Source organism: Mustelus asterias, unplaced genomic scaffold (assembly GCF_964213995.1).
Source record: "Mustelus asterias unplaced genomic scaffold, sMusAst1.hap1.1 HAP1_SCAFFOLD_626, whole genome shotgun sequence".
NCBI classification, from domain to species: Eukaryota; Metazoa; Chordata; class Chondrichthyes; order Carcharhiniformes; family Triakidae; genus Mustelus; species Mustelus asterias.
This window is the reverse complement of record NW_027590575.1, coordinates 180733-206279: the sequence shown is the minus strand read 5'-3', so window position 1 is coordinate 206279 and position 25547 is coordinate 180733. Positions and strand designations below refer to the sequence as shown.

Below are 25547 nucleotides of genomic sequence, written 5' to 3'. Positions count from 1 at the left end.
GCATGATCAATCCACCTAACCCGCACATCTTTGGACTGTGGGAGGAAACCGGAGCACCCGGAGGAAACCCACACAGACATGGGGAGAATGTGCAAACTCTGCACAGACAGTGACCCAAGTTGGGAATCGAACCCAGGTCCTTGGCACTGTGAGACAGCAGTGCTGCCCAAAGTACTGTGTACAGGCCGGAAAAAAAGCTATTGCAAGTGATTCTCTACCTGCGATTAGATAGATAAGAGTGGAATGTTGTGAGTGCAGTCCCACACCAGCCTAATAACAGGAAAGAGGCTTTGGAGTAGGTGTGGTTAATCATTTCAAAGGCTGCAAAGAAAGACAATGTACAGAAAGACAAGGCGGGAAAATTTACCTTGTGATTTACCAAAATAAATTTACCAAAGTCTTGTGACTTTGATGAGAGCTGTTTTGGTACTGTGTCTGGAATGGAAAACTGATTGGAGTTCCAGAAAAGATGGGAATGGGTTTATGAGGCAACAATATCTTTAGGGACTTGAGAGGAAAGGGAAGTCGAATCAATTGAATAGAATACCCATTTTTCAGAAGAATATCCCATTATGAAATGGATCACCACATTATATTCATTTGTAGCAATTTTCTTTCAGACATGCATTTCCTTCAGACCTGCACGATAATTGTGATGGATCACAAGATGGAACAAACAAAGCCAGTAAAGGAGGTATAATATACGGGACCTATCTGCAGGTATGTTTATGGATTCACTCCTTTTAGTCAGGATACTATTATTTTTCCTGTGACTGAAATTAAGGTGATGAATCTATAATTTCCTGGTATGTTCTGTCCCCCTTCTTAAACAGAGGAATTGCATCAGCAAAATACCAGACTTCTGACACTAAGGGCCCGATTTTACCATTGCGTTGCACCCGTTTTCGGGCGCGAAAACATGGTAAAGTCGGGCGTGAGGCCATTAATGTGATCCGCGTCTGCGCAGATGGCCACTTTACCGAGGCCCAGGAACGGCCGCGATCCGATTCGCGCCCGAAACGGGCGCAACGTCGATTTAGGGGCGGCACGGTAGCACAGTGGTTAGCACTGCTGCTTCACAGCTCCAGGGACCTGGGTTCGATTCCCGGCTTGGGTCACTGTCTGTGTGGAGTTTGCACATTCTCCTCGTGTCTGCGTGGGTTTCCTCCGGGTGCTCCGGTTTCCTCCCACAGTCCAAAGATGTGCGGGTTAGGTTGATTGGCTATGCTAAAATTGCCCTTAGTGTCCTGAGATGCGTAGCTTACAGGGATTAGTGGGTAAATATGTAGGGATATGGGGGTAGGGCCTGGGTGGGATTATGGTTGGTGCAGACTCGATGGGCCGAATGGCCTCTTTCTGTGCTGTAGGGTTTCTATGAAGACACAAATGTATTTGCATTTGAACTGCCCGCCCAACTTTATCAGCATTTCCCCCTTTACCATCACTTTCGCCAATCCGGATTATGCACTATCAATCACGATACGAAGACTCCAGTGAGTGAGTGAAATTAACAGGCTTTTATTCACAAAGAACAGGAGCACACCCTTGTAGCTGACCTGGTCTAGACTGAGGCGAGGAGGAAGGACCATCACATTTATACCTCGCTCTGGTGGAAAGGGAGGAGTCTCGGGCCAGTGTAACTACACTGTAACATGTAGTTACAGTGGAATTGGGCCAAAATGGACATGCTAAATAAAAGTCTGATTCGGGTGCTTCATCAGTGTGGGTTGGCGAGGAAGTAAATGCATGGCGTCCGACGGCTCTCTGTTGTTGCGGCCATTTTCTGTCTCGGGTCGGTGGCGGCTTTGCGAGTGTGTTGGGGGGTGGGCTGTTACTCTGCAGGGTCTCTGATGTTTGTCTTGCAGCACAGACCCGGGTCTCAGCACTGACCTCGGGTCTTGCAGTGTTGCTGCGTCCTAGCACACTCAGCTCACTTCAGGCTGAAGGATGTGCACAAAGCCCTTGCAGATAGCACTGCTGCAGCCTCTCAACTTTACCAGGAGCTATGATTGTGGGGAGCATGTGGCTGGGGGGATTGGGGGGCATGGGGGGGGGCTGTGATTGTGGGGAGCATGTGGCTGGGGGGATTGGGGGGCATGGGGGGGGGCTGTGATTGTGGGGAGCATGTGGCTGGGGGATTAGGGGGCATGGGGGGGCTGTGATTGTGGGGAACATGTGGCTGGGGGGATTGGGGGGCATGGTGGGGCTGTAATTGTGGGGAGCATGTGGCTGGGAGGATTGGGGGGCTTGGGGAGGACTGTGATTGTGGGGAGCATGTGGCTGGGGGGATTAGGGGGCATGGGGGGGCTGTGATTGTGGGGAACATGTGGCTGGGGGGATTGGGGGGCTTGGGGAGGGCTGTGATTGTGGGAGCATGTGGCTGGGGGGATTGGGGGGCTTGGGGAGGGCTGTGATTGTGGGAGCATGTGGCTGGGGGGATTGGGGGGCTTGGGGAGGGCTGTGATTGTGGGGAGCATGTGGCTGGGGGGCATGGAGGGGCAAGCAGCGTTGCATGACTTCCACATTTGTTCATCTCCACCTCACCCTCCCCCCCCCCCCCACCCCCTTCAGAGTGACGAGATGGCTTTTGCAATGCAACCAATCGATCTTGCTGTTCTTTTGGTTGCTGCTGGAGCTGAGGAGGATGAACTGGAGGAAGAATTGCGGGCCCAGGAGGCCCGGACCTTACCACTTGCAGGACCGGAGGGAGACGACCACCAGAGGCAGGAGGTAGTCGCCATTCACCCAGAGCAGGGGCATAGGAGAAGGAGGGAGCAGAGACCCCGGCAGTCCCATGCATGAGTGTCCTTCGAGGAGATGTTGAACACCGTATGCCGCCGACCTCTATGACTCCGAAAGGACACCATGCGACACCTGTGCAACCTGTTGCAGGACCTGGCACCTGGGGGCGGGGGGTGCACCCACTCTCAGTGGCTGTCAGATTGACAGCTGCTCTGAACTTCTATGCGACTGGCTCCTTCCAGAGCCCGAGCGGAGATGTCTGTGGCATCTCCCAGTCTTCAGTCCACACCTGTGTCAAGCAGGTCACTGAAGCCCTGTATGCCCGGGCTGGGCAGTACATCAAATTCAACCTGGACCAGGCCCATCAGGAAGCCCGGGCTGCGGGGTTGTTGCAATTGAGGGGATGCCGAATGTGCAGTGGGCCATCAACTGCACCCATGTCGCCCTCAGGGCCCCCCTACAGAATCCACGATGATTCATTAATAGGAAGGAGTTCCACTCCCTGAATGTACAAATTGTGTGCGACCACAATATGACCATCATGCACGTCTGCGCCAGACACCCAGGCAGCGTGCATGACAGCTTCATAGTCAGGAGCTCGGACATCCTGGAAGCATTTGAGGAGGAGCCCAGGCTGTGGGGGTGGCTCCTGGGTGATATGGATTACCCGCTTCGGACATGGCTGATGACACCTGTGCGGAGGCCTGTGACCGAGGCGGAGACCCGCTATAATGAGGCCCATGTAACCACCCGCGCGGCAGTAGAGAGGTGCATTGGGCTCCTCAAGATGTGATTCCGGTGCCTGGACCGATCTGGAGGGGCCCTCCAGTACAGCCCCCTGATCTCCTCCGGCATAGTGATGGTGTGCTGTGCCTTGCACAATCTGGCTCTGCAGTGAGGTGACCTCTTGGAAGAGGAAGAGGACGTGGAGGATGACCAGCCGGCCGTCACTGGGGATGATGACCAGCAGGAGGAGGAGGAAGAGGAAGAGGAGGAAGAGAATGCCTTGGAAAACCAGCCAGGTGGTGGAGAGCTGACATCTCAGCTGAGGCATGTGAGGGCAGCAAGGGAGGCTCTGATAACCAGGTGGTTCAGTTGCTAGGGGATGATGATGGTGGGTTCCATCCCACGCCCCCCCCGCACCCCCCCCCCCCCCCCCCCCCGCCTCCCCAAAATGCCTTCCATTTATCCTGCACATTGTCACCTGAGCTCCACATGCACGCTGGCACCTGGGCCCACGTCTGTCTAGTGGATAAGGGATCCAAAACCCCCATACAGGGCCCTGGGGCGGGAGGTAGTCACTCGTAGGGTATGAGAGACCAATGGCTTCCTTTTCACAGTGACACTGCATTGAGGGGCCTCCCCAACTGATATCACCATGAGGCATCCATCGGGTGATCGTCAATGGGGCAGGAATCACATTCGAGATAACTTGTTCGTAGGTGGTTGTTGAGAAAAAACATTTATTTACAATAAAGACGTTCAGATAAGCTGTTGTAACTTTAAAACTTGTGAAAATAAAATGTTAAGGTGCTTACATTTCTGTCTAACTAGTGCAGCCCTTCACCCGTGCCATCTCAGTGCAAGCACAGCTTCCTAACCTTACGTGGCCTACCACTACGTCTCAGTGACTCCCCAGAATGTACATCGGAGGTGGAGGGGGCCAGCTGCCTACCTCACCCCGTGGCCTGTGATGCGCATGGCGGGCGTCCTCTGGAGGCCCTGGACCTTGAGGACCCTGGCCTGCTTCCAGGTGTCTGGGATGTTTCCATGATACCCTCTTCATCCTGCTGCCCCTGAGATGCCCTGGTGTCAGGAAGGGGGGAGTCAGAAGGTGTTGCCATAGCCACAGTCTCCTGGCTGGAAGGCCCCGGCGTGGGCTCGAGTCCTTCCTCCTCCCTTGGAGTCCCTTTTGGCCCCTGGGTCACTCCATGGGACACTGGTGCTTCTGCAGTGAGGACCAGAAGCTCCGGTGTCACCTGGCACTGCCAGTCCTGGAGGACCATCTGTGTCCTACCCATGGTGGTCGTCCCCTCCACGATGGCCACTTGAGTCATGGGACATCTCTCAACGGCCGCAGCAAGTGCCCTCTGGGACTGGCCCACACTCTGCAAGCCCTCAGCCGTGGCCCTCTGGGACTGGCCCACACTCTGCAAGCCCTCAGCCGTGGCCCTCTGAGACTGGGCCACCTTCACAAGGGTTGCTGCCACTGCCCGCTGTGTCTCAGCGCTGTCCCGCTAGGTCTCCTGCAAGCTCTCGAGCCTCTCAGCCATGGGCCTCAGAATCTCGAGAAGCCTGCTCAGTCCCTCCGCTGTGGCCTGCTGTGACTCGGCCCATGGTGAGGATCCTCTGCCCCAGGCTTTCCACTGCAGACGGCACACTTGCAGTGTTGGCCTGGAAAGCACGCAAGACAGGCAATAGCTGGTCCACCTGAAAGCTTTGGGACTTCTCCCAGTAGTCTCACAGTTGGTCCAGTGTGGCTGTCAGCCCCTCCTGCATTCCCTTGCTCTGTTGTTGCATCTCCAGCAGCTGAGGGAGTAGCAATCTCAGAGGACCAGCATGTAGCCTGGGGCCAGCTAAGTCCTCGTCTCCGGCTGGCCCCTGCATGCAAGAGGCCTTGGACGTTCCCTCCGCCACCCGATGTACATCAGCAGATGTGTCGTGCTCACCAGATTGTGACCCAGAAGCCTCAACACTAACTGGACCCACCGATGTGTCAGTTTCTGCGATGGTGATTTGTGAGGTACAAGCTGATGGATAAACGGTGCCACCCTCAGAGGTCCCTTCCCCCATATCCTCCGAGGACTCGTCCGAGCTATCATTCTCAGGATGGGTGGGAGCTGTAGCCGGGGCCTGCGGTCCAGAAGGCCCCGGGGTGACAGGATCTGTCCCTGCAACACAGGACACAAGGTTAAGTGCAAGGGAGGGAGAGGAATCCAGGATGCCAAACACATGTCTCCATTGAACATGGGACAATGAACCCAGAAAATTACGTCACAGGAACAGGCCCTTCGGCCCTCCAACCCTGTAGCGACCAGGCTGTCCATCTGATTTGTTTGACCCTATCCTTCCAGGGGTCATATGCCTCTATTCCCATTCCATTCAGATAGCTGTAGAGATGCCCCTTAAATGTCCCTATTGTTTCTGCATCCACGACCTCCCCCGGCAGTGAGTTCCAGGCACCCACTACCCTCTCTATGCAAATAAACATGCCTCGTACATCTCCTTTACACCTTGCCCCTTGCACCCGAAACTCGTGCCCCCAAGAAGTTGCCTCAATGTGAGTGTAGGAATGACAGGTGCTCACGTCTGGACGGCAGCCGGACCATGCTGTCACTGACAGCCCGCGTCTCCCCTTCTCTGGAGAGCTCCAGCGCCCACTCCTCGAAGGGGGTGAGGACCCAAAGGTCTGGCTCACCATCCCCTGTCTTCGCCCTCTCATGTGTGTTGTGCTCGGTCTTCTTCTGTGGAGACAGAAGGAGCCATGAAATAAATGGTGGCGTGTCTCATGCAGAGACTCAGGTTGTGATCCTTAGAGGGCAAACAAATGGGGCTCATTGGGGGGAAAGGAAGGAGGTGCTTGGGGGTCAGGAGCTGGAAGCATACAGGTGCTGGGAATGGGAGGATCTGGGGGAGATATGGGGGAACATGCGAAATGGGGTTCGGCACTCACCCTTGCTGCACAGATGAGGTCATTGAGTTTTTTCCAACATTGCTTCGCGGTTCGGGGGGGCCACTGCCCTGGCACTGATCGAGGTGGCGACTTCCTCCCAGGCCGCATTGCCACCAGTCCCCCTGGGTCTGCGTCCCCCTGGGAGGAAGAGGGTGTCCCACCTCGCCTCTGCTGCTCCAGCAGCCTCCCCAAGTCGTCCTCAGAAAATCGGGGAGATGGTCGTGAGCTCATTTTCTCCCTGCACTGCCTGCCTGTCCATTCTTGAGTTTTTTTATGGAGCTGGCCCTCGTTCGGGCAGATCAGCTGCAGGCGGTTTGACAGAGCATTCCAGCAGGTTCCATGCAGTCTGCTTGTTAGCATTGAGGGGAAGCAAGTGAGCACTTGTGCTGCTGGGGAGAGGGTGGGGGGGCCAGGGGCAGGGGGGGGGGGGGCAGGGGCAGGGGGATGGGTGGGGGGGGGTGGGGGGGGTGGGGGTGTGTGGGGGGGTGGGCGGGAGTGGGGGGGAGTGGGGGGGTGGGGGGGGGTGGGGGGGGGGGCATGTGTGGTGGCGGTGGATGAGTGCCTCAATGATTAGTGACAGGGGAGAGAGAGAGAGGTGTCACACAACCATCGGAGTCCAGAGGAGATGGGGCCTTGTGTGGGAGGGTCCGGGATGGGGATGAGGGGGATCACTCTGCCTGATATCTGTAGGGTGGAGGGAGGAGGGTGGATCTCTCTGCCTGAGATCAGTGGGAGAAAGGGGGGGGCCCGCTGCCACTCTGCCTGAGATTGGTGGAGGGGAAAGGGGGATGGGGCCGCGATTGTTCTGGGTGGCAGAGGTGGGGGGATAGGTGGGTCTGTAATGTTGTGGGATTGGGGCAATGTCTGTGGGGGGATAGAGGGAAGGCATTATCTGGCCCGGGAGCGATGTGACAGGAGCGCGATTTTCAATTTTTTTTCTAACTGCGCATGCGCAGTTCAGAGCTCCAATCGTGTCAGGCGCACTAAGCCCCACAATTCAGACTCACGATTTTTTTTTCAGGCTAAGTGTGAATGGGAGTGCCTGAAAGCAGATTTCCAAGTCGGATCTGAATTGCGCCCAGATTCAGCACTTTGAATGAAAATGGTAAAATCGGGCCCACAGGGTGTGATTTTTGCAGCTCACTGCGCTGCTTCAGTAACGTAGTCGGCCAGGAAATGCCAGCAGGGGGACTGTAACAGGATTCACGGCCGGCATCCAGCCGATTGCGACTTTCCCAGGCTCTTTTTTTCCAGTGTAATCAGCCTCATGTTGATTTCCAGCGTGAAGCTGATTACAGAATGGAAATCTCAATTTTCATATCATTAGTGAGCCTGGGACAGTATCGTCCGGGCTTGCGAATGTTTCCCCCTGCCAGGAGAGATTCACACCAGCGGAGATTAAAGCAGGCGTGATCACATTGCTGGTGGGGACAGAGGCCGTTGAGGCTGCCCCAGGAGGTCGAGGCAGAGGGTGCCCCTTGGGTAGTGCCACCCTGGCACCCTGGCAGTGCCAGCCAGCCTAGTAGTACCAAGGTGACAGGGCCTGAGTGGGCAGGGCCTACTGGGGGTGGCAGCAATCAGAGGTGGGGGGGGCACCCATTGCCACTCTGCATTAGGGATCGGTGGGCATAGGAGGGAGGAGAGCGATCGAGGCTGGCGAGAGCGATCAAGGCTGGCCATTGGGAGGTGAGGGTCAGGGCTGGCCATAGTGGGGGAGGAATATCAGGCTAGTTTTGGGGAGGGGTGGGGTCTGGGCTGGCCCTGGGTGGCTGGCAATTGGAGGTGGCCTGTGGGGGTGGGTGGGGGGTGGAGGGGGGGGGGGGGGGGCGGTGGGATTAGGGATGTCAGTGATCGGTATGGGAGGGAGAGGGGGGCCCAGGTAAAGTCATTGGACGATCAGAAGCCGGTGATGGGGGGGGCGGGGGGGAGGTGGGGGGTGCTGGTGGTGGTGGTTGGCAGCATGCATGCGCCATTCTCCCTACTGACAGATCGTAGCATGCGCAGTGGCCCACTTAGCGTGCTGATGCCAGCCTCTTGGGCAGGATTAGGCCCTGACCCCCTTACTAGAATAAATCCCTCAGCGGACTCTGTGGAGCACAGAGTGCCGGAAATTCATCCCACTAAGTACGCCCAAAAAACGGGCAGGAAACGGCACTTCATTTTTTTTTTCGGAAAATTGCTCCCTAAACCTTTTTCTAATAAATTATTTAAAATGTGGAAAAATTCCCCTGTTATCTGTTCCCTAGGTTAAAATACATGGATGCTCTATTCCCTTGGTAAATATCAAAGTGAAAAACTGATTTAATATTTTTACCATCTGTATTCTTTCTTATGGTGTGATTCTGGTCCCCTCCGACATGGAGCCTCCAAGCACATGACTTGCCCTAAGTGATTGCAGCTGTACGCCGTTATGTGGGGGAGGACAGCAGACAGATGGCAGGGGGACCATGGCAACATCAGTGGGGTTGCGAGCCAACTTCATAAGTGACCCCTCGGGGCTGAAAGTAAATAGATGCAGTTGACTGACATGGATGGGAAAAGGAGCAGGAGGAGTTGGAAAACCATCAGGGGAGGGAGAAAGAATGGCAGACAGAGAGGAGCCGAGGCGTAGGAAGATGCAACCTGACAAAGGAAACTGAAATGTCGACAAACAAGGTGATGAATGGGATACCACATGTATGAATGGAATGGGATGTACGCAAGCTCTGGAATAGCAAGGTGGGGGTCGACGGGTGAGTGTCAGTGCAGTACAAGAGGGAAGGGTTTTAGAAAGACTCAGGAAGGGGGAGAGGTGGAACTGGAGAAAGTGTAGTGTTCAGTTATGAGGGCAATGGGGAACTGATTGAAAGTCAAAGTCCTCAATCTGGAGCCAACTGGTCACAGTAGAGACATTCCTAGGTTCACATCAGGAGTGAGTAGGTACAGTCTAGATTCACATCAGGAGTGGGTGAGTAGAGATAGTCCTAAGTTCACATCAGGAGTGAGTGAATACCTCTTCAAGTGATTCCTGGGGTAAGGAACATGTTTGTGTTGCCATATTCCTCTTATGAAGGCTTGAAATGCATGATGAGCTTAGTGGGCCAGAGGCAAACGCTACAGCTCCTCCTGACCCACAAGCAGTGCTGTAAAGGCACTTGAAACCCCCTTGAGCTGTTGGGTTTCCTGAGGCCTGGGCCAACCATGGTTAAGACTGGGAGGCAAGATAAAAATTGGGTCTCAGGCTCATTATCATATTTAAATCATCATCTTACCCTGTGTCCTGTCTTCATTAAACTCAGAAATGAGTCAGTTTAGAGTCAATTTTGAGAGTCAAAATGTTACATCAAGCCTGACCACAAGCCAGCCATTTCTGGTGGTTAAAACTGCCACCACAGATTCTAAATCAGAGAGTTTAAGTTTATAAATTTTAATTCCATGTATAATGTGTACACAAAGTGAAATAAAGAGTATAGGATAACAATATAATGAGAAGAGGAAGAAATAAGAAAGTTTACATTTTGTTAAAAACCTTCAACAATAATTAGTCTGAAGTAATGTGACTCTGCACTTAAAATTTCTAGTACCAGATCTGATTCATAGAATCCCTACAGAGCAGAATGAGACCATTCAGCCCATCGAGTCTGCATCGACTCTCCGAAAGGGTATCTTTCCCAGGCCCTCATCCGTAACCCCATGTATTTACGCCACTAATTTGCCTAAACTACACATTTTAAGACACTAAGGAACAATTTAGCACAGTCAATCCACCTTACATGCACATCTTTGGACTGTGAGAAGAAACTGGATCGCCCAAAGGAAACCCACACAGACACGGGGAGAACATGCAAACTCCACATAGTCACCCAAGGCCAGTATCAAACCTGGATCCCTGCCGTTATGAGGCAGCAGTGCTAACCACTGTGCTATGCTGCTGCCCATAATTACTTTTGTTGAAAATTCTGCAACCATTAAATGAAGAAAAAGACTGACTTTGAAATTTCACAGGGGTTCCCCATATTCCCCCAGATCTGGACAGGCATTCTGGTCAATTGACATAAGCAGCCATTTCTCTGGCTTTTCCACTAATATTTGGGTGGCACAGTGGCATAGTCATAGAGTCATAAAGGTTTACAGCATGGAAACAGGCCCTTTGGCCCAACTAGTCCAAGCTGCCCATGAAGCTATTCCCCGTTGCCCGTGTTTGGCCCATATTCCTCTGTACCCACCTTACCCATGTAATTGTCTAAATGCTTTTTAAAGACAAAATTATATCCGCCTCTACTACTACCTCTGGCAGCTTGTTCCAGACACTCACCGCCCACTGTGTGAAAACATTGCTCCTCTGTACCCTTTTGTATCTGGATTTTAGTAAGGCGTTTGATAAGGTCCCCCATGGTCGGCTTATGATGAAAGTAAGGAGGTGTGGGATAGAGGGAAAGTTGGCCGATTGGGTAGGTAACTGGCTATCTGATCGAAATGTGGAGATGATAATCAGTATTCTGCAACTTGATTTTGTCTGTTTGCACTGTTTGAGAGCAGATTTCCACTCCATCTGACAAAGGAGCAGTGCTCCAAAAGCTTATGGTATTTGCTACCAAATAAACCTGTTGGACTTTAACCTAGTGTTGTGAGACGTCTTACTGTATCTGATCGAAGACAGAGGGTGGTGGTGGATGGAAAATTTTCGGACTGGAGGCAGGTTGCTAGCGGAGTGCCACAGGGATCAGTGCTTGGTCCTCTGCTCTTTGTGATTTTTATTAATGACTTAGAGGAGGGGGCCGAAGGGTGGATCAGTAAATTTGCTGATGACACCAAGATTGGTGGAGTAGTGGATGAGGTGGAGGGCTGTTGTAGGCTGCAAAGAGACATAGATAGGATGCAAAGCTGGGCTGAAAAATGGCAAATGGAGTTTAACCCTGATAAATGTGAGGTGATTCATTTTGGTAGGACTAATTTAAATGTGGATTACAGGGTCAGAGGTAGGGTTCTGAAGACTGTGGAGGAACAGAGAGATCTTGGGGTCCATATCCACAGATCTCTAAAGGTTGCCACTCAAGTGGATAGAGCTGTGAAGAAGGCCTATAGTGTGTTAGCTTTTATTAACAGGGGGTTGGAGTTTAAGAGCCGTGGGGTTATGCTGCAACTGTACAGGACCTTGGTGAGACCACATTTGGAATATTGTGTGCAGTTCTGGTCACCTCACTATAAGAAGGATGTGGAAGCGCTGGAAAGAGTGCAGAGGAGATTTACCAGGATGCTGCCTGGTTTGGCGGGTAGGTCTTATGAGGAAAGGTTGAGGGAGCTAGGGCTGCTCTCTCTGGAGCGGAGGAGGCTGAGGGGAGACTTAATAGAGGTTTATAAAATGATGAACGGGATAGATAGAGTGAATGTTCAAAGACTATTTCCTCGGGTGGATGGAGCTATTACAAGGGGGCATAACTATAGGGTTCATGGTGGGAGATATAGGAAGGATATCAGAGGTAGGTTCTTTACGCAGAGAGTGGTTGGGGTGTGGAATGGACTGCCTGCAGTGATAGTGGAGTCAGACACTTTAGGAACATTTAAGCGGTTATTGGATAGGCACATGGAGCACACCAGGATGATAGGGAGTGGGATAGCTTGATCTTGGTTTCAGATAAAGCTCGGCACAACATCGTGGGCCGAAGGGCCTGTTCTGTGCTGTACTGTTCTATGTATCTCTCCCCTCTCACCTTGAACCTATACCCATACCTTTGGGAAAAGATGTTGACTGTCTACCTTATCTTAGTGGTTAGCACTGCTGCCATGCATCACAGTGCCAGGGACCTGGGTTCAATTCCGGTTTTGGGTGACTGTCTGTGTGGAGTTTGCATGTTCTCCCTGTGTGTGCGTGGGTTTCCTCCGGGTGCTCCGGTTTCCTCCCACAGTCCAAAGATGTGTGGGTTAGGTGGATTGGCCATGCTAAAATTGTGCCTTAACGTCAGGGGGATTAGCAGGGTAAATATGTGGAGTTACAGAGATGGGGCCTGGGTGGGATTGTTGTTGGTGTAAGCACGATGGGCCGAATGGCGTCCTTCTGCACTGTGATTCTATTCTATGATTCTATTTCCATGTAAGAACTGAAGAATCCTCACAGAAATTCTGCCTGATTCTCTCAGCATCACCTTTTTTTCTGTCTCACTCTAATTTCTCTCTCCCTCAGTTTACAGAATCACATAATACTACAGTGCAGAAGAGGCCCTTCAGCCCATCAAGCCTGCACCAATGCATGAAAGGCCCTGACTTGCCCACCTAATCCCACTTGTCAGCACTTGGCCCATAGCCTTGAATATTATGGCATGCCAAGTACTCTTCCAGGTACTTTTTAAAGGATGTGAGGCATCCCGCATCCATCACCCTCCCAGGCAGTGCATTCCAGACCGCCACCACCCTCTGGGTAAAGAGGTTTTTCTTCAAATTCCCCCAAAGCCTCCCACCCCTCACTTCCAACTTGTGTCTCCTCATAACTGACTCTTCAACTAAGGGGAACAGCTGCTCCCTAGCCACCCTGTACATGCCCCTCATAATCTTGAACACCTCAATCAAGTTGCCCCTGTCTTCTCTACTCCAGAGAAAACAAACTCAAGCCTATCCACCTTCTCTTTATAACTTAAATGGTCCATCCCAGGCAACATTCTGGTGAATCTCCTCTGCACCCCTTCCAGTGTTTCACATCCTTCCTATAATGTGACGGCCAGAACTGTATACAGTGCTCCAGCTGTGGCCTCACCAAAGTTCTATATATATGGGGCGGCACGGTAGCACTGTGGTTAGCACTGCTGCTTCACAGCTCCAGGGTCCCGGGTTCAATTCCCGGCTCGGATCACTGTCTGTGTGGAGTTTGCACATTCTCCTCGTGTCTGCGTGGGTTTCCTCCGGGTGCTCCGGTTTCCTCCCACAGTCCAAAGATGTGCGGGTTAGGTTGATTGGCCAGGTTAAAAATTGGCCCTTAGAGTCCTGAGGGTAAATATGTGGGGTTAGGGCCTGGGTGGGATTGTGGTCGGTGCAGACTCGATGGGCCGAATGGCCTCCTTCTGCACTGTAGGGTTTCTATTCTATTCTTAACTCCATCGTGACCTCTCTCTGCTTTTGTAATCTATACCCTGATTGATATAGGCGAGCATGCCATATGCTTTTTTCACCACCCTACTAGCCTGCCTTTCCGCCTTCAGAGATCTATGGACAAACACGCCAAGGTCCCTTTGTTCTTCAAAACTTCCCATTGTCAGACCTTTCATAGTATACTTCCTTGTCAAATTTCTCCTTCCAAAGTGCATCACCTCACACTTTTCAGGGTTAAATTCCATCTGCCACTTATCCGCCCATTTGACCATCTCGTCTATACCTTGTAACTCAAGACACTCAACCTCAATGTTAGCCACCCGGCCCATCTTTGTGTCATCGACAAACTTACTAATCCCATCGGCCACATAGTCATCTATGTCATTTATATAAATAACGAACATTAGGGGGCCCAGCACGGATCCCTGAGGTACACCACTGTTCTCTGGCCTCCAGTCACTAAAGCAACAGTCTGTCACCACCCTCTGTCTCCTACCGCTAAGCCAATTATGAATCCACTTTATCAGATCACCCTGTATCCCGTGTGCACTTTTTGCCACCTTAATAAGTCTCCCATGTGAGATTTTGTCAAAGGCTTTGCTAAAATCCATGTAAACTATATCAACCGCACTACTCTCATCCACACACTTGGTTACATGCTCAAAAAATTCAATTAAATTTGTTAGGCATGACGGCCCTCTGACAAAACCATGCTGACTATCCCTGATCAAACCTTACCTCTCCAAACGGAGATAGATTCTCTCCTTCCGACTCTTCTCCAGTAGCTTCCCAACCACAGACGTGAGACTCACTGGTCTGTAGTTCCCTGGTTTGTCTCTACAATCTTTAATAGTGGGACCACATTCGCTGTTCTCCAGTCCTCTGGCACCTCCCCGGTAAGATGTTTAACAACACCAGGTTAAAGTCCAACAGGTTTATTTGGTAGCAAAAGCCACACAAGCTTTCGGAGCTCCAAGCCCCTTCTGCAGGTGAGGAATTGAGTCTGTGTCTTTATATGCCCTGTTTGTGAACAGAATTCCCACTCACCTGAAGAAAGGGCTTGGAGCTCCGAAAGCTTGTGTGGCTTTTGCTACCAAATAAACCTGTTGGACTTTAACCTGGTGTTGTTAAACTTCTTACTGTGTTCACCCCAGTCCAACGCCTGCATCTCCACATCATGACCTCCCCGGTGGCCAGGAAGAAATTAAAAATTTGGGTTAGTGGCCCTGCAATTTCCTCCCATGGCTCCCACAACAGCCTGGGGCACAATTCATCTTGACCTGGAGATTTGTCCACTTTTAAGCCCACCAATACCTCGTCACTCCCTATGATAATTTTCTGTAGAGTCTCACAGTCTCTCTCCCCGGGTTCCATAACTACCTCCTCATTCTCATGGGTGAAGACAGATGTGAAATATTCATTTAACACCCGACCAATGTCCTCTGCCTCCACCCACAGATTTCCCCCTTGGTCCTTAATGGGCCCTATTCTTTCCCTGGTTATCCTCTTCCCATTGATATACTTATAGAATATCTTAGGATTTTCCCTACTTTAACCAGCCAGAGCTTTCTCATATCCCGTTGTTGCTCTCCTAATTGATTTCTTAAGCTCCATCCTGCACTTTCTGTACTCCACTAATGCCCCTGCAGACTTACTCCCCTTATACTTGTTAAAAGCCTCTCTTTTCCTTCTTATTGTATCCTGAATGTCTCTGGTCATCCATGGTTCTCTGGGTTTGTTACACCCACCACCGCACCCCCAGACCCCCCCCCCCCAACCCCACCCTGTTGATTTCCTCACAAGTAACTCGTTCTAGTCAACCTTGGCCAGATCCTGCCTAATTTTGTTAAAATCTACTCTCCCCCAATCCAAAACCTTTTTCTGCAACGTGTCAATTTTTGTGTCCATGACAAATTTGAATTGAACCATGTTGTGGTGGCTATCATCAAAATGCTCCCCCACCAACACATCAACCACCTGTCTGGCTATATTTCCCAGAATTAGGTCCAGCACAGCTCCTTCCCTTGTTGGATCCTCCACATATTGACCTAAAAGGTTTTCCTGTATACATTTTAAGAACTCTACTCCATCTAAGTCCTTAACATGATGGCTATCCCAATCAATGTTGGGAACATCGAAATTACTTAATATAATTATCCTCTTATTATTTTTACACCCCTCTGTGAATTGCGCACATATTTGCTCTTCAATTTCCTGTTGACTATCTGGGGGTCTGTAATAAACACCTAGTAAAGGCGTTTCTGCGGAGGTAGGCGGGATTCTCGCATGGTGGTCTGCCTTCCTGGGGCCGGGATCCAGGATGTCGCTAGTCGCGTCCCGGAAATCCTGAGGTGGGAGGGAGAGGAGCCTGAGGTAGCGGTACATATTGGTACCGCTGATGTGGGTAGGAAGGCAGAAGGGGTCATGAAAAGGGAGTACAGGGAATTAGGGAGACAGCTGAGAAAGAGGAAAGCAAAGGTAGTAATCTCAGGATTGCTGCCTGTGCCACGGGAAGGTGAGGGCAGGAATGGAGTGAGGTGGAGGATGAATGTGTGGCTGAGGGACTGGTGCAGGGGGCAGGGATTCAGGTTCCTGGACCATTGGGACCTCTTTAGGGGCAGGGGTGATCTGTATACAAAAAACGGGTGGAACTTGAATCACACGGGGACCAATATCCTGGCCGGTAGGTTGGCTAAGGCTACTGGGGAGAATTTAAACTAGATAGGTTGGGGGGAGGGGAGCTAGAAGAGTTGACTAGGATCAAGGAACTAATTGATGGGGGGGAGGATGCAGGGGTAAGGGGAATTACAAAATTAATGGTAGAGGAGAGGGTGCAAGTGAATGAAGGCGGTAATTTAGATAAGGGAGTAGAGGGAGAGGGTGTTCGCGACTCATCAAAGCGGGTCCAGATAAAAGCTGGAATAAGGACACTTTGCCTGAATGCACGAAGCATTCGGAACAAGGTGAATGAGTTGATGGTGCAAATCAGCACAAGTGGGTACGATCTAGTGGCCATTACAGAAACGTGGCTGAAAGGTGACCAGGACTGGGAGATGAATATCCAGGGGTATCAGGCGTTTAGGAAGAATAGACAGGAAGGAAAAGGTGGTGGGGTCGCGCTATTAATAAGAGATAATATCAGGGTAGTACTGAGGGATGACATAGGCTCTGAGGAACAAAACGTGGAATCGTTATGGGTAGAGATGAGGAATAGTAGAGGGAGAAAGACACTAGTAGGTCTGGTATATAGGCCCCCGAATAATAATGTTGAGGTAGGGAGGGCTATAAACAAGCAGATAAGGGATGCGTGTAAAAACGGAACGGCAATAATCATGGGGGACTTCAACATGCACATTGACTGGCAGACTCAAGTCGGTAAGGGTGGAATGGAGGAAGAGTTCTTAGAATGCTGTCGGGATAGTTTCCTTGAACAGCATGTTACGGAACCGACGAGGGAACGAGCTATTTTGGATCTGGTATTGTGTAACGAGGTAGGTAGAATTAAGGATCTTATTGTGAAGGACCCTCTTGGGTCTAGTGACCACAATATGGTTGAATTTCTGATTCAGATGGAAGAGGAGAAAGTTTGGTCTCAAACCAGTGTCCTCTGTTTGAACAGAGGGAAATATGATAGGATGAGGGATGAATTGGCTAAGGTAGACTGGGAGAGCAGGCTGGCAGGTAGGATAGCTGAGGAACAGTGGAGGATTTTTAAGGAGATCCTTTTCAGTTCTCAGCAAAAATATATTCCAGCAAAAAACAAGGATTGTAAGAAAAGGGAGAACCAGCCGTGGATAACGAAGGAAATAAAGGAGAGTATTAAAATAAAAACAGCTGCGTACAGAGTGGCCAAAAATAGTGGAGAAACAAGTGATTGGGAAAAATTTAAGAAACAACAAAGAGAGACTAAGAAAGCGATAAAGAAAGGAAGGATAGACTATGAAGCTAGGCTGGCAATTAATATAAAAAATGATAGTAAAAGTTTTTATAAATATATAAAACGGAATAGAGTGGCTAGAGTGAATGTTGGACCCTTGGAGGACGAGAAGGGGGAGTTAATAGTGGGAAATGAGGATATGGCTGAGTCTTTAAATAAGTTTTTTGTGTCGGTCTTCACGGTGGAGGACACAAATAGTTTGCCAAATATTAACGATAGAGGGTTGGCAGCAGGAGAAATACTTAATACAATTAATGTTACCAGAGAGGCAGTGCTGGGTAGACTAATGGGACTGAAGGTGGACAAGTCCCCGGGTCCGGATGGAATGCATCCCAGGGTATTGAAAGAAATGTCAGAGGTAATAGTGGATGCGTTAGTGATTATTTATCAAAACTCGTTGCATTCTGGGGTAGTGCCGGTTGATTGGAAAACGGCTAATGTTACGCCGCTGTTTAAAAAAGGAAGGAGACAAAAGGCGGGTAACTATAGGCCGGTCAGCTTAACGTCTGTAGTAGGGAAAATGCTGGAATCCATTATTAAAGAGGAGATAGCAGGGCATCTGGATAGAAATGGTTCGATCAATCAGACGCAGCATGGATTCATGAGGGGAAAGTCGTGCTTGACGAACATGTTGGATTTTTATGAAGATGTGACTAGGGCGGTTGATGGAGGAGAACCGGTGGATGCAGTGTTTTTGGATTTCCAAAAGGCGTTTGATAAGGTGCCCCATAAAAGGCTGCTGAAGAAGATTAGGGCACACGGAGTTGGGGGTAGTGTGTTAAAGTGGATTGGGGACTGGCTATCCGACAGGAAGCAAAGAGTCGGAATAAATGGGTGTTTTTCCGGTTGGAGGAAGGTAACTAGTGGCGTGCCACAGGGATCGGTACTCGGGCCGCAACTGTTTACCATTTATATAGATGATCTGGAGGAGGGGACGGAGTGTAGGGTAACGAAGTTTGCAGACGACACAAAGATAAGTGGAAAAGTGAATCGTGTGGAGGACGGAGAAGATCTGCAGAGAGATTTGGACAGGCTGAGTGAGTGGGCGAGGATATGGCAAATGGAGTATAACGTTGAGAAATGCGAGGTTATACACTTTGGAGGAAATAATAACAAATGGGATTACTATCTCAATGGAAACAAATTAAAACATGCTACCGTGCAAAGGGACCTGGGGGTCCTTGTGCATGAGACGCAAAAGCCCAGTCTGCAGGTACAACAGGTGATCAAGAAGGCAAATGGGATGTTGGCCTATATTGCGAGGGGGATAGAATATAAAAGCAGGGATGTCTTGATGCACCTGTACAGGGCATTGGTGAGGCCGCAGCTGGAATACTGTGTGCAGTATTGGTCCCCTTATATGAGGAAGGATATATTGGCATTGGAGGGAGTGCAGAGAAGGTTCACCAGGTTGATACCGGAGATGAGGGGTTTGGATTATGAGGAGAGGCTGAGGAGATTGGGTTTGTACTCGTTGGAGTTTAGAAGGATGAGGGGGGATCTTATGGAGACTTATAAGATAATGCGGGGGCTGGATAGGGTGGAGGCGGAGAGATTCTTTCCACTTAGTAAGGAAGTTAAAACTAGAGGACACAGCCTCAAAATAAAGGGGGGTCGGTTTAAGACAGAGTTGAGGAGGAACTTCTTCTCCCAGAGGGTGGTGAATCTCTGGAATTCTCTGCCCACTGAGGTGGTGGAGGCTACCTCGCTGAATATGTTTAAAGCGCGGATGGATGGATTCCTGATCGTTGTTCCACAGGACCAGGCTGAGGAGAAGGCAGTTGATTTGTTCACTACATTTATTTATTTATTTTAAGTTAAATTTGTGTAAAAAATCGGAGGTTTTTTTTAAAACAGGAAGTGGGCCCAGCAGGAGTCTGGGAAGGTTTTTGGAGGGTTTAAAAGTAGGCCGCACTTTTGAGCGGGCAGCGTCGTTAGCGGGCAGCAGAGTGAGCAGGAGGCAGAGTGAAAGCTGTAGGGCTTTGGCTCACAGGGCTTGGGTGAGTTAATTCATTTTTTGCTGTTTCTACCTGGTACTGGCAGGGTATCTAGAGGGGATGGGTGTGAAGGCAGTGCAATGTTCCTCTTGCACTATGTTCGAGGTGAGGGACGACGTCAGTGTCCCTGCTGATTACACCTGTGAGAAGTGCATCCATCTGCAGCTCCTCCAAAACCGTGTAAGGGAACTGGAGCTGGAGTTGGAGGAACTTAGGATCATTAGGGATGCAGAGATGGCCATAGACAGAAGCTTCAGGGATACAGTTACTCCGCGGAATGAAAATAGATGGGTGACGGTGAGAGGGGCTGGGAAGAAGCAGTCGGTGCAGGGATCCCCTGTGGTCGTTCCCCTTAGCAATAAGTATTCCGCTTTGGATACGGTTGAGGGGGATGACATACCAGTGGTGAGCCGCAGTGAGAGGATCTCCGGCACTGAGTCCGTCCCTGTGGCTCAGGAGGGTAAGGAGGAGAGCGGGAGGGCAATAGTTATTGGGGACTCGTTAGTTAGAGGGATAGATAGAAGGTTCTGTGGCAGCAAAAGAGACTCGAGGATGGTTTGTTGCCTAGCGGATGCCAGGGTCCGTGACGTCTCGGACCGTGTTTTCCGGATTCTTAAGGGGGAGGGGAAACAGTCACAAGTCGTGGTACACATTGGTACCAACGACATAGGTAAGAGAAGGGACGGGGATTTAAAACAGGAATTTCGGGAGCTCGGCTGGAAGCTGAGAGCAAAGACAAAACATGTGGTCATCTCTGGTACGCTACCGGTGCCACGTGATAGCGAGTTGAGGAACAGGGAGAGAGTGCACTTAAACATGTGGTTGCAGGGATGGTGCAGGAGGGAGGGTTTCAGATACGTGGATAATTGGAACACGCTCTGGGGAAGGTGGGACCTCTACAAACAGGACGGGGTGCACCTGAACCAGAGGGGCACCAATATCCTGGGAGGGAAATTTGCTACGGCTCTTCAGGGGGATTTAAACTAATTTGTCAGGGGAGTGGGAAAAGGAGTTGTAGTCCAGAAGTCAGTGTTGAGGGTGGTGAGGTATTGGGGAAGGTATCAAGGTCAAGGGTGGGTACCGGTAGACAGGAAGATGGGTTGAAGTGTGTCTACTTCAATGCAAGGAGCATCCGGAACAAGGTGGATGAACTTGGGGCGTGGATTGCTACTTGGGACTACGATGTTGTGGCCATTACGGAGAAGTGGGTAGAACAAGGACAGGAATGGTTGTTGGACGTTCCGGGGTATAGATGTTTCAGTAAGTGTAGGGAAGCTGGTAAAAGAGGTGGAGGAGTAGCATTGTTAATCAAGGATAGTTTAACGGCTGCGGAAAAGCACTTTGAGGGGGATATGCACACTGAGGTAATATGGGCTGCAGTTAGAAACCGGAAAGGAGCGGTCACGTTGCTAGGAGTTTACTACAGGCCCCCAAATAGTAATAGAGATGTGGAGGAAGAAATTGCTAAGCAGATTATGGATACGTGTGGGGGTCACAGGGTAGTTGTCATGGGGGACTTTAACTTTCCAAATATTGATTGGAACCTTTGTAGGTCAAATAGTTTGGATGGGGCATTTTTTGTGCAGTGTGTGCAGGAGGGTTTCCTGACACAATATGTGGATAGGCCGACAAGGGGTGAGGCCACATTGGATTTGGTACTGGGAAATGAACCGGGCCAAGTGTTAGATTTGGTTGTGGGAGAGAACTTTGGAGATAGTGACCACAATTCGGTGTCTTTTGTTATTGCAATGGAGAGGGATAGGGCCGGACGGCAGGGCAAGGCTTACAATTGGGGGAGAGGTAATTATGATGCGATTAAGCAAGAATTAGGGGGCATAAGATGGGAACAGAAACTGTCAGGGAAAGGCACTGATGAAAAGTGGAACTTTTTCAAGGAACAAATACTGGGTGTCCTTGATAGGTATGTCCCTGTCAGGCAGGGAGGAAATGGCCGAGTGAGGGAACCGTGGTTCACAAAAGAGGTGGAATGTCTTGTGAAAAGGAAGAGGGAAGCTTATGTCGGGATGAGGAAACAAGGTTCAGATGGCTCGATTGAGGGTTACAAGTTAGCAAGGAATGAGCTGAAAAAGGGGCTGAGGAGAGCTAGGAGGGGACATGAGAAGTCCTTGGTGGGTCGGATCAAGGAAAACCCCAAGGCTTTTTACTCTTATGTGAGGAATAAAGGAATGACCAGGGTGAGGTTAGGGCCGGTCAAGGACAGTGGTGGGAACTTGTGTATGGAATCAGTAGAGATAGGCGAGGTGATGAATGAATACTTTTCTTCAGTGTTCACCAAGGAGAGGGGCCATGTTTTTCAGGAAGAGAAGGTGTTACAGGCTAATAGGCTGGAGGAAATAGATGTTCGGAGGGAGGATGTCTTGGCAGTTTTGAATAAACTGAAGGTCGATAAGTCCCCTGGGCCTGATGAAATGTATCCTAGGATTCTTTGGGAGGCGAGGGATGAGATTGCAGAGCCTTTGGCTTTGATCTTTGGGTCCTCGCTGTCCACGGGGATGGTGCCGGAGGACTGGAGAGTGGCAAATGTTGTTCCTCTGTTTAAGAAAGGGAATAGAAATGACCCTGGTAATTATAGACCGGTTAGTCTGACTTCGGTGGTTGGTAAATTGATGGAAAAGGTCCTTAGGGATGGGATTTACGACCATTTAGAAAGATGCGGATTAATCCGGGATAGTCAGCACGGATTTGTGAAGGGCAAATCGTGCCTCACAAATTTGATAGAATTTTTTGAGGAGGTAACTAGGTGTGTTGATGAAGGTAGGGCGGTTGATGTCATATACATGGATTTTAGTAAGGCGTTTGATAAGGTCCCCCATGGTCGGCTTATGATGAAAGTAAGGAGGTGTGGGATAGAGGGAAAGTTGGCCGATTGGATAGGTAACTGGCTATCTGATCGAAGACAGAGGGTGGTGGTGGATGGAAAATTTTCGGACTGGAGGCAGGTTGCTAGCGGAGTGCCGCAGGGATCGGTGCTTGGTCCTCTGCTCTTTGTGATTTTTATTAATGACTTAGAGGAGGGGGCTGAAGGGTGGATCAGTAAATTTGCTGATGACACCAAGATTGGTGGAGTAGTGGATGAGGTGGAGGGCTGTTGTAGGCTGCAAAGAGACATAGATAGGATGCAAAGCTGGGCTGAAAAATGGCAAATGGAGTTTAACCCTGATAAATGTGAGGTGATTCATTTTGGTAGGACTAATTTAAATGTGGATTACAGGGTCAAAGGTAGGGTTCTGAAGACTGTGGAGGAACAGAGAGATCTTGGGGTCCATATCCACAGATCTCTAAAGGTTGCCACTCAAGTGGATAGAGCTGTGAAGAAGGCATATAGTGTGTTAGCTTTTATTAACAGGGGGTTGGAGTTTAAGAGCCGTGGGGTTATGCTGCAACTGTACAGGACCTTGGTGAGACCGCATTTGGAATATTGCGTGCAGTTCTGGTCACCTCACTATAAGAAGGATGTGGAAGCGCTGGAAAGAGTGCAGAGGAGATTTACCAGGATGCTGCCTGGTTTGGAGTGTCGGTCTTATGAGGAAAGGTTGAGGGAGCTGGGGCTGTTCTCTCTGGAGCGGAGGAGATTGAGGGGAGACTTAATAGAGGTTTATAAAATGATGAAGGGGATAGATCGAGTGAACGTTCAAAGACTATTTCCTCGGGTGGATGGAGCTATTACAAGGGGGCATAACTATAGGGTTCATGGTGGGAGATATAGGAAGGATATCAGAGGTAGGTTCTTCACGCAGAGAGTGGTTGGGGTGTGGAATGGACTGCCTGCAGTGATAGTGGAGTCAGACACTTTAGGAACATTTAAGCGGTTATTGGATAGGCACATGGAGCACACCAGGATGGTAGGGAGTGGGATAGCTTGATCTTGGTTTCAGATGAAGGTCGGCACAACATCGTGGGCCGAAGGGCCTGTTCTGTGCCGTACTGTTCTATGTTCTATGATCGGTAAGGGAATTAAGGGTTATGGGGATCAGGCGGGTAAGTGATACTGATCCACGTCAGATCAGCCATGATCTTATTGAATGGCGGGGCAGGCTCGAGGGGCTAGATGGCCTACTCCTGCTCCTATTTCTTATGTTCTTATGTTCTTAATGTAGCTGTCCCTTTTTTATTCCTAAGCTCTATCCACAAAGCTTCATTTGATGCCCCCTCCAATATATAATTTCTCCTTACTGCAGTAACTGCCTTCTTAACTAATAATGCAATGCCTCCTCCTCTTTTACCCCCCTCCTCTGTCTCGCCTGAAGATTCTATATTCTGGGATGTTGAGCTGCCAATCCTGCCCTCGCTCAACCCCGTCTCTGTAATGGCGATTATATCATAATTACACGTGTCAATCCTTGCCCTCAACTCATCTGTTTTACTTTTAATACTCCTGACATTAAAGTGGAGGTCCTCCAGGCTTGTCTTACTCCCTTGAAACTTGCTACCGCTGTATTCCTTCTGACCTGATTGCTTTCCTATGCTATACTGTATCCCTATTCTGCTAACAGTCTGGGTTCCCTCCCCCTGCCAAACTCGTTTAAACTCTTCACAACAGCACTAGCAAACCCGCCACAGGGGATTCCTGCACTGACTGCCTGCCCTTTCCAGTGGTCATCCATCTATCTGCCTTCTCTTAGGTGTGACCACGTCTCTGTAACTCCTGTCGATGACACTTTGCACCATTTGCATGCTCCTAAATGCATCCAGCTGCTGCTCCAACCGAACCAAGTGGTCTCTGAGGAGCTGCCATTGGATGCACTTCCTGCAGATGTAGCCAATCGGTACGTTGGAAGCGTCATGGACATCCCACATCTCACAGTTAGAACACTGCACCCTGCTGACTGACATTTTTAGTGTTAATTAATCAATCACTTCAAAATAAATAGTTTAACATAACCATTAAAGATTATAACTAACCATTTGAGTTTATAACTATAACAAAACAAAAACTACCAGAGGTATGTGATCAGAATGCTTGTTATTGTTCAGTCTCTTGTGCATGTACAAGCTTTCTCTTTGTGCTGAAGTTAAAATGTTTTTTCTTTTACAGTTGGATAAAATAATACAAGCTCAAGAATTAGAGAGTGAGAAGAGGGGAAATAAAATTCATGATGAACACCTGTTTATTATAACTCACCAAGGTGAGCCACTAACATTATTATGTCAATATTAGAAAAGCAATTGACATTTGCAAATTATTCACACAATAACTTGACATTAATGTAGTAAATTATTGGTAATTTTGAATGTTTTTACATTTATAAATTGCAGCTTATGAATTGTGGTTCAAGCAGATTCTTTGGGAGTTGGATTCAGTTCGTGAAATATTTCAGAAGGGTCAGGTGAGTATTCATCACTGGTATTTAATTTCAGTAAATCATATAGTGGATGAAGGAAATGTTTCTGTAAAACAGTGGGTGAATTTTAACCCTACCCATCCAGTTTCTGTGGCAGGTAGGCAATTAAAATTAATTAAGTAGGCACTTAACCTGCTGGGAGCAGGGAATTTGAACTAAATAAAAAGCTTTCTCAAAGACCAGCACAGCCATGGTGGATTAAATGGCTTCCTCCTGCACTGTTTGATTCTATGATGTTGCACGAGATCCAGCTGCTTCATATTTTTATTCGCACTTCTGATCAGATAGTAACCAAAAACTAGCCAGGCTGTTCCTTCAAATACACAGACCAGAATCCAGTGATGTCATCAGTCTCTAATTACAATTTTAATTTCAACCTGAGCAGCAAAGTGAAGCACTGGGGGTTTTCTACCAGGTTTGGGTCTTTCAAAAGAGGATTGAAGCCAAGAGATCACTCGATAAGCTTTTCACTCTCATTTGTTAGGTTGGTAGGAGTGCTCCTCAGGGCCTACCTGATTGTTAACAAGTGAGTAAGAAGTTTAACAACACCAGGTTAAAGTCCAACAGGTTTATTTGGTAGCAAAAGCCACACAAGCTTTCGGAGCTCCAAGCCCCTTCTTCAGGTGAGTGGGAATTCTGTTCACAAACAGAGCTTATAAAGACACAAACTCAATTTACATGAATAATGGTTGGAATGCGAATACTTACAACTAATCAAGTCTTTAAGAAACAAAACAACGTGAGTGGAGAGAGCATCAAGACAGGCTAAAAAGATG

General features: G+C 49.5%; 1 protein-coding gene across 1 annotated transcript in view; it reads left to right on the top strand.

Annotated features, from left to right (window-relative positions):
• LOC144487159 (tryptophan 2,3-dioxygenase-like) overlaps positions 1-25547 on the top strand; it is a 62369-nt gene that overhangs the window by 2797 nt on the left and 34025 nt on the right. The window contains exons 2-4 of the mRNA XM_078205220.1: positions 621-720; positions 24465-24555; positions 24686-24756. Coding sequence (XP_078061346.1) covers positions 621-720; positions 24465-24555; positions 24686-24756 — 262 coding nt within the window. The remainder of the gene's footprint in view (positions 1-620; positions 721-24464; positions 24556-24685; positions 24757-25547) is intronic.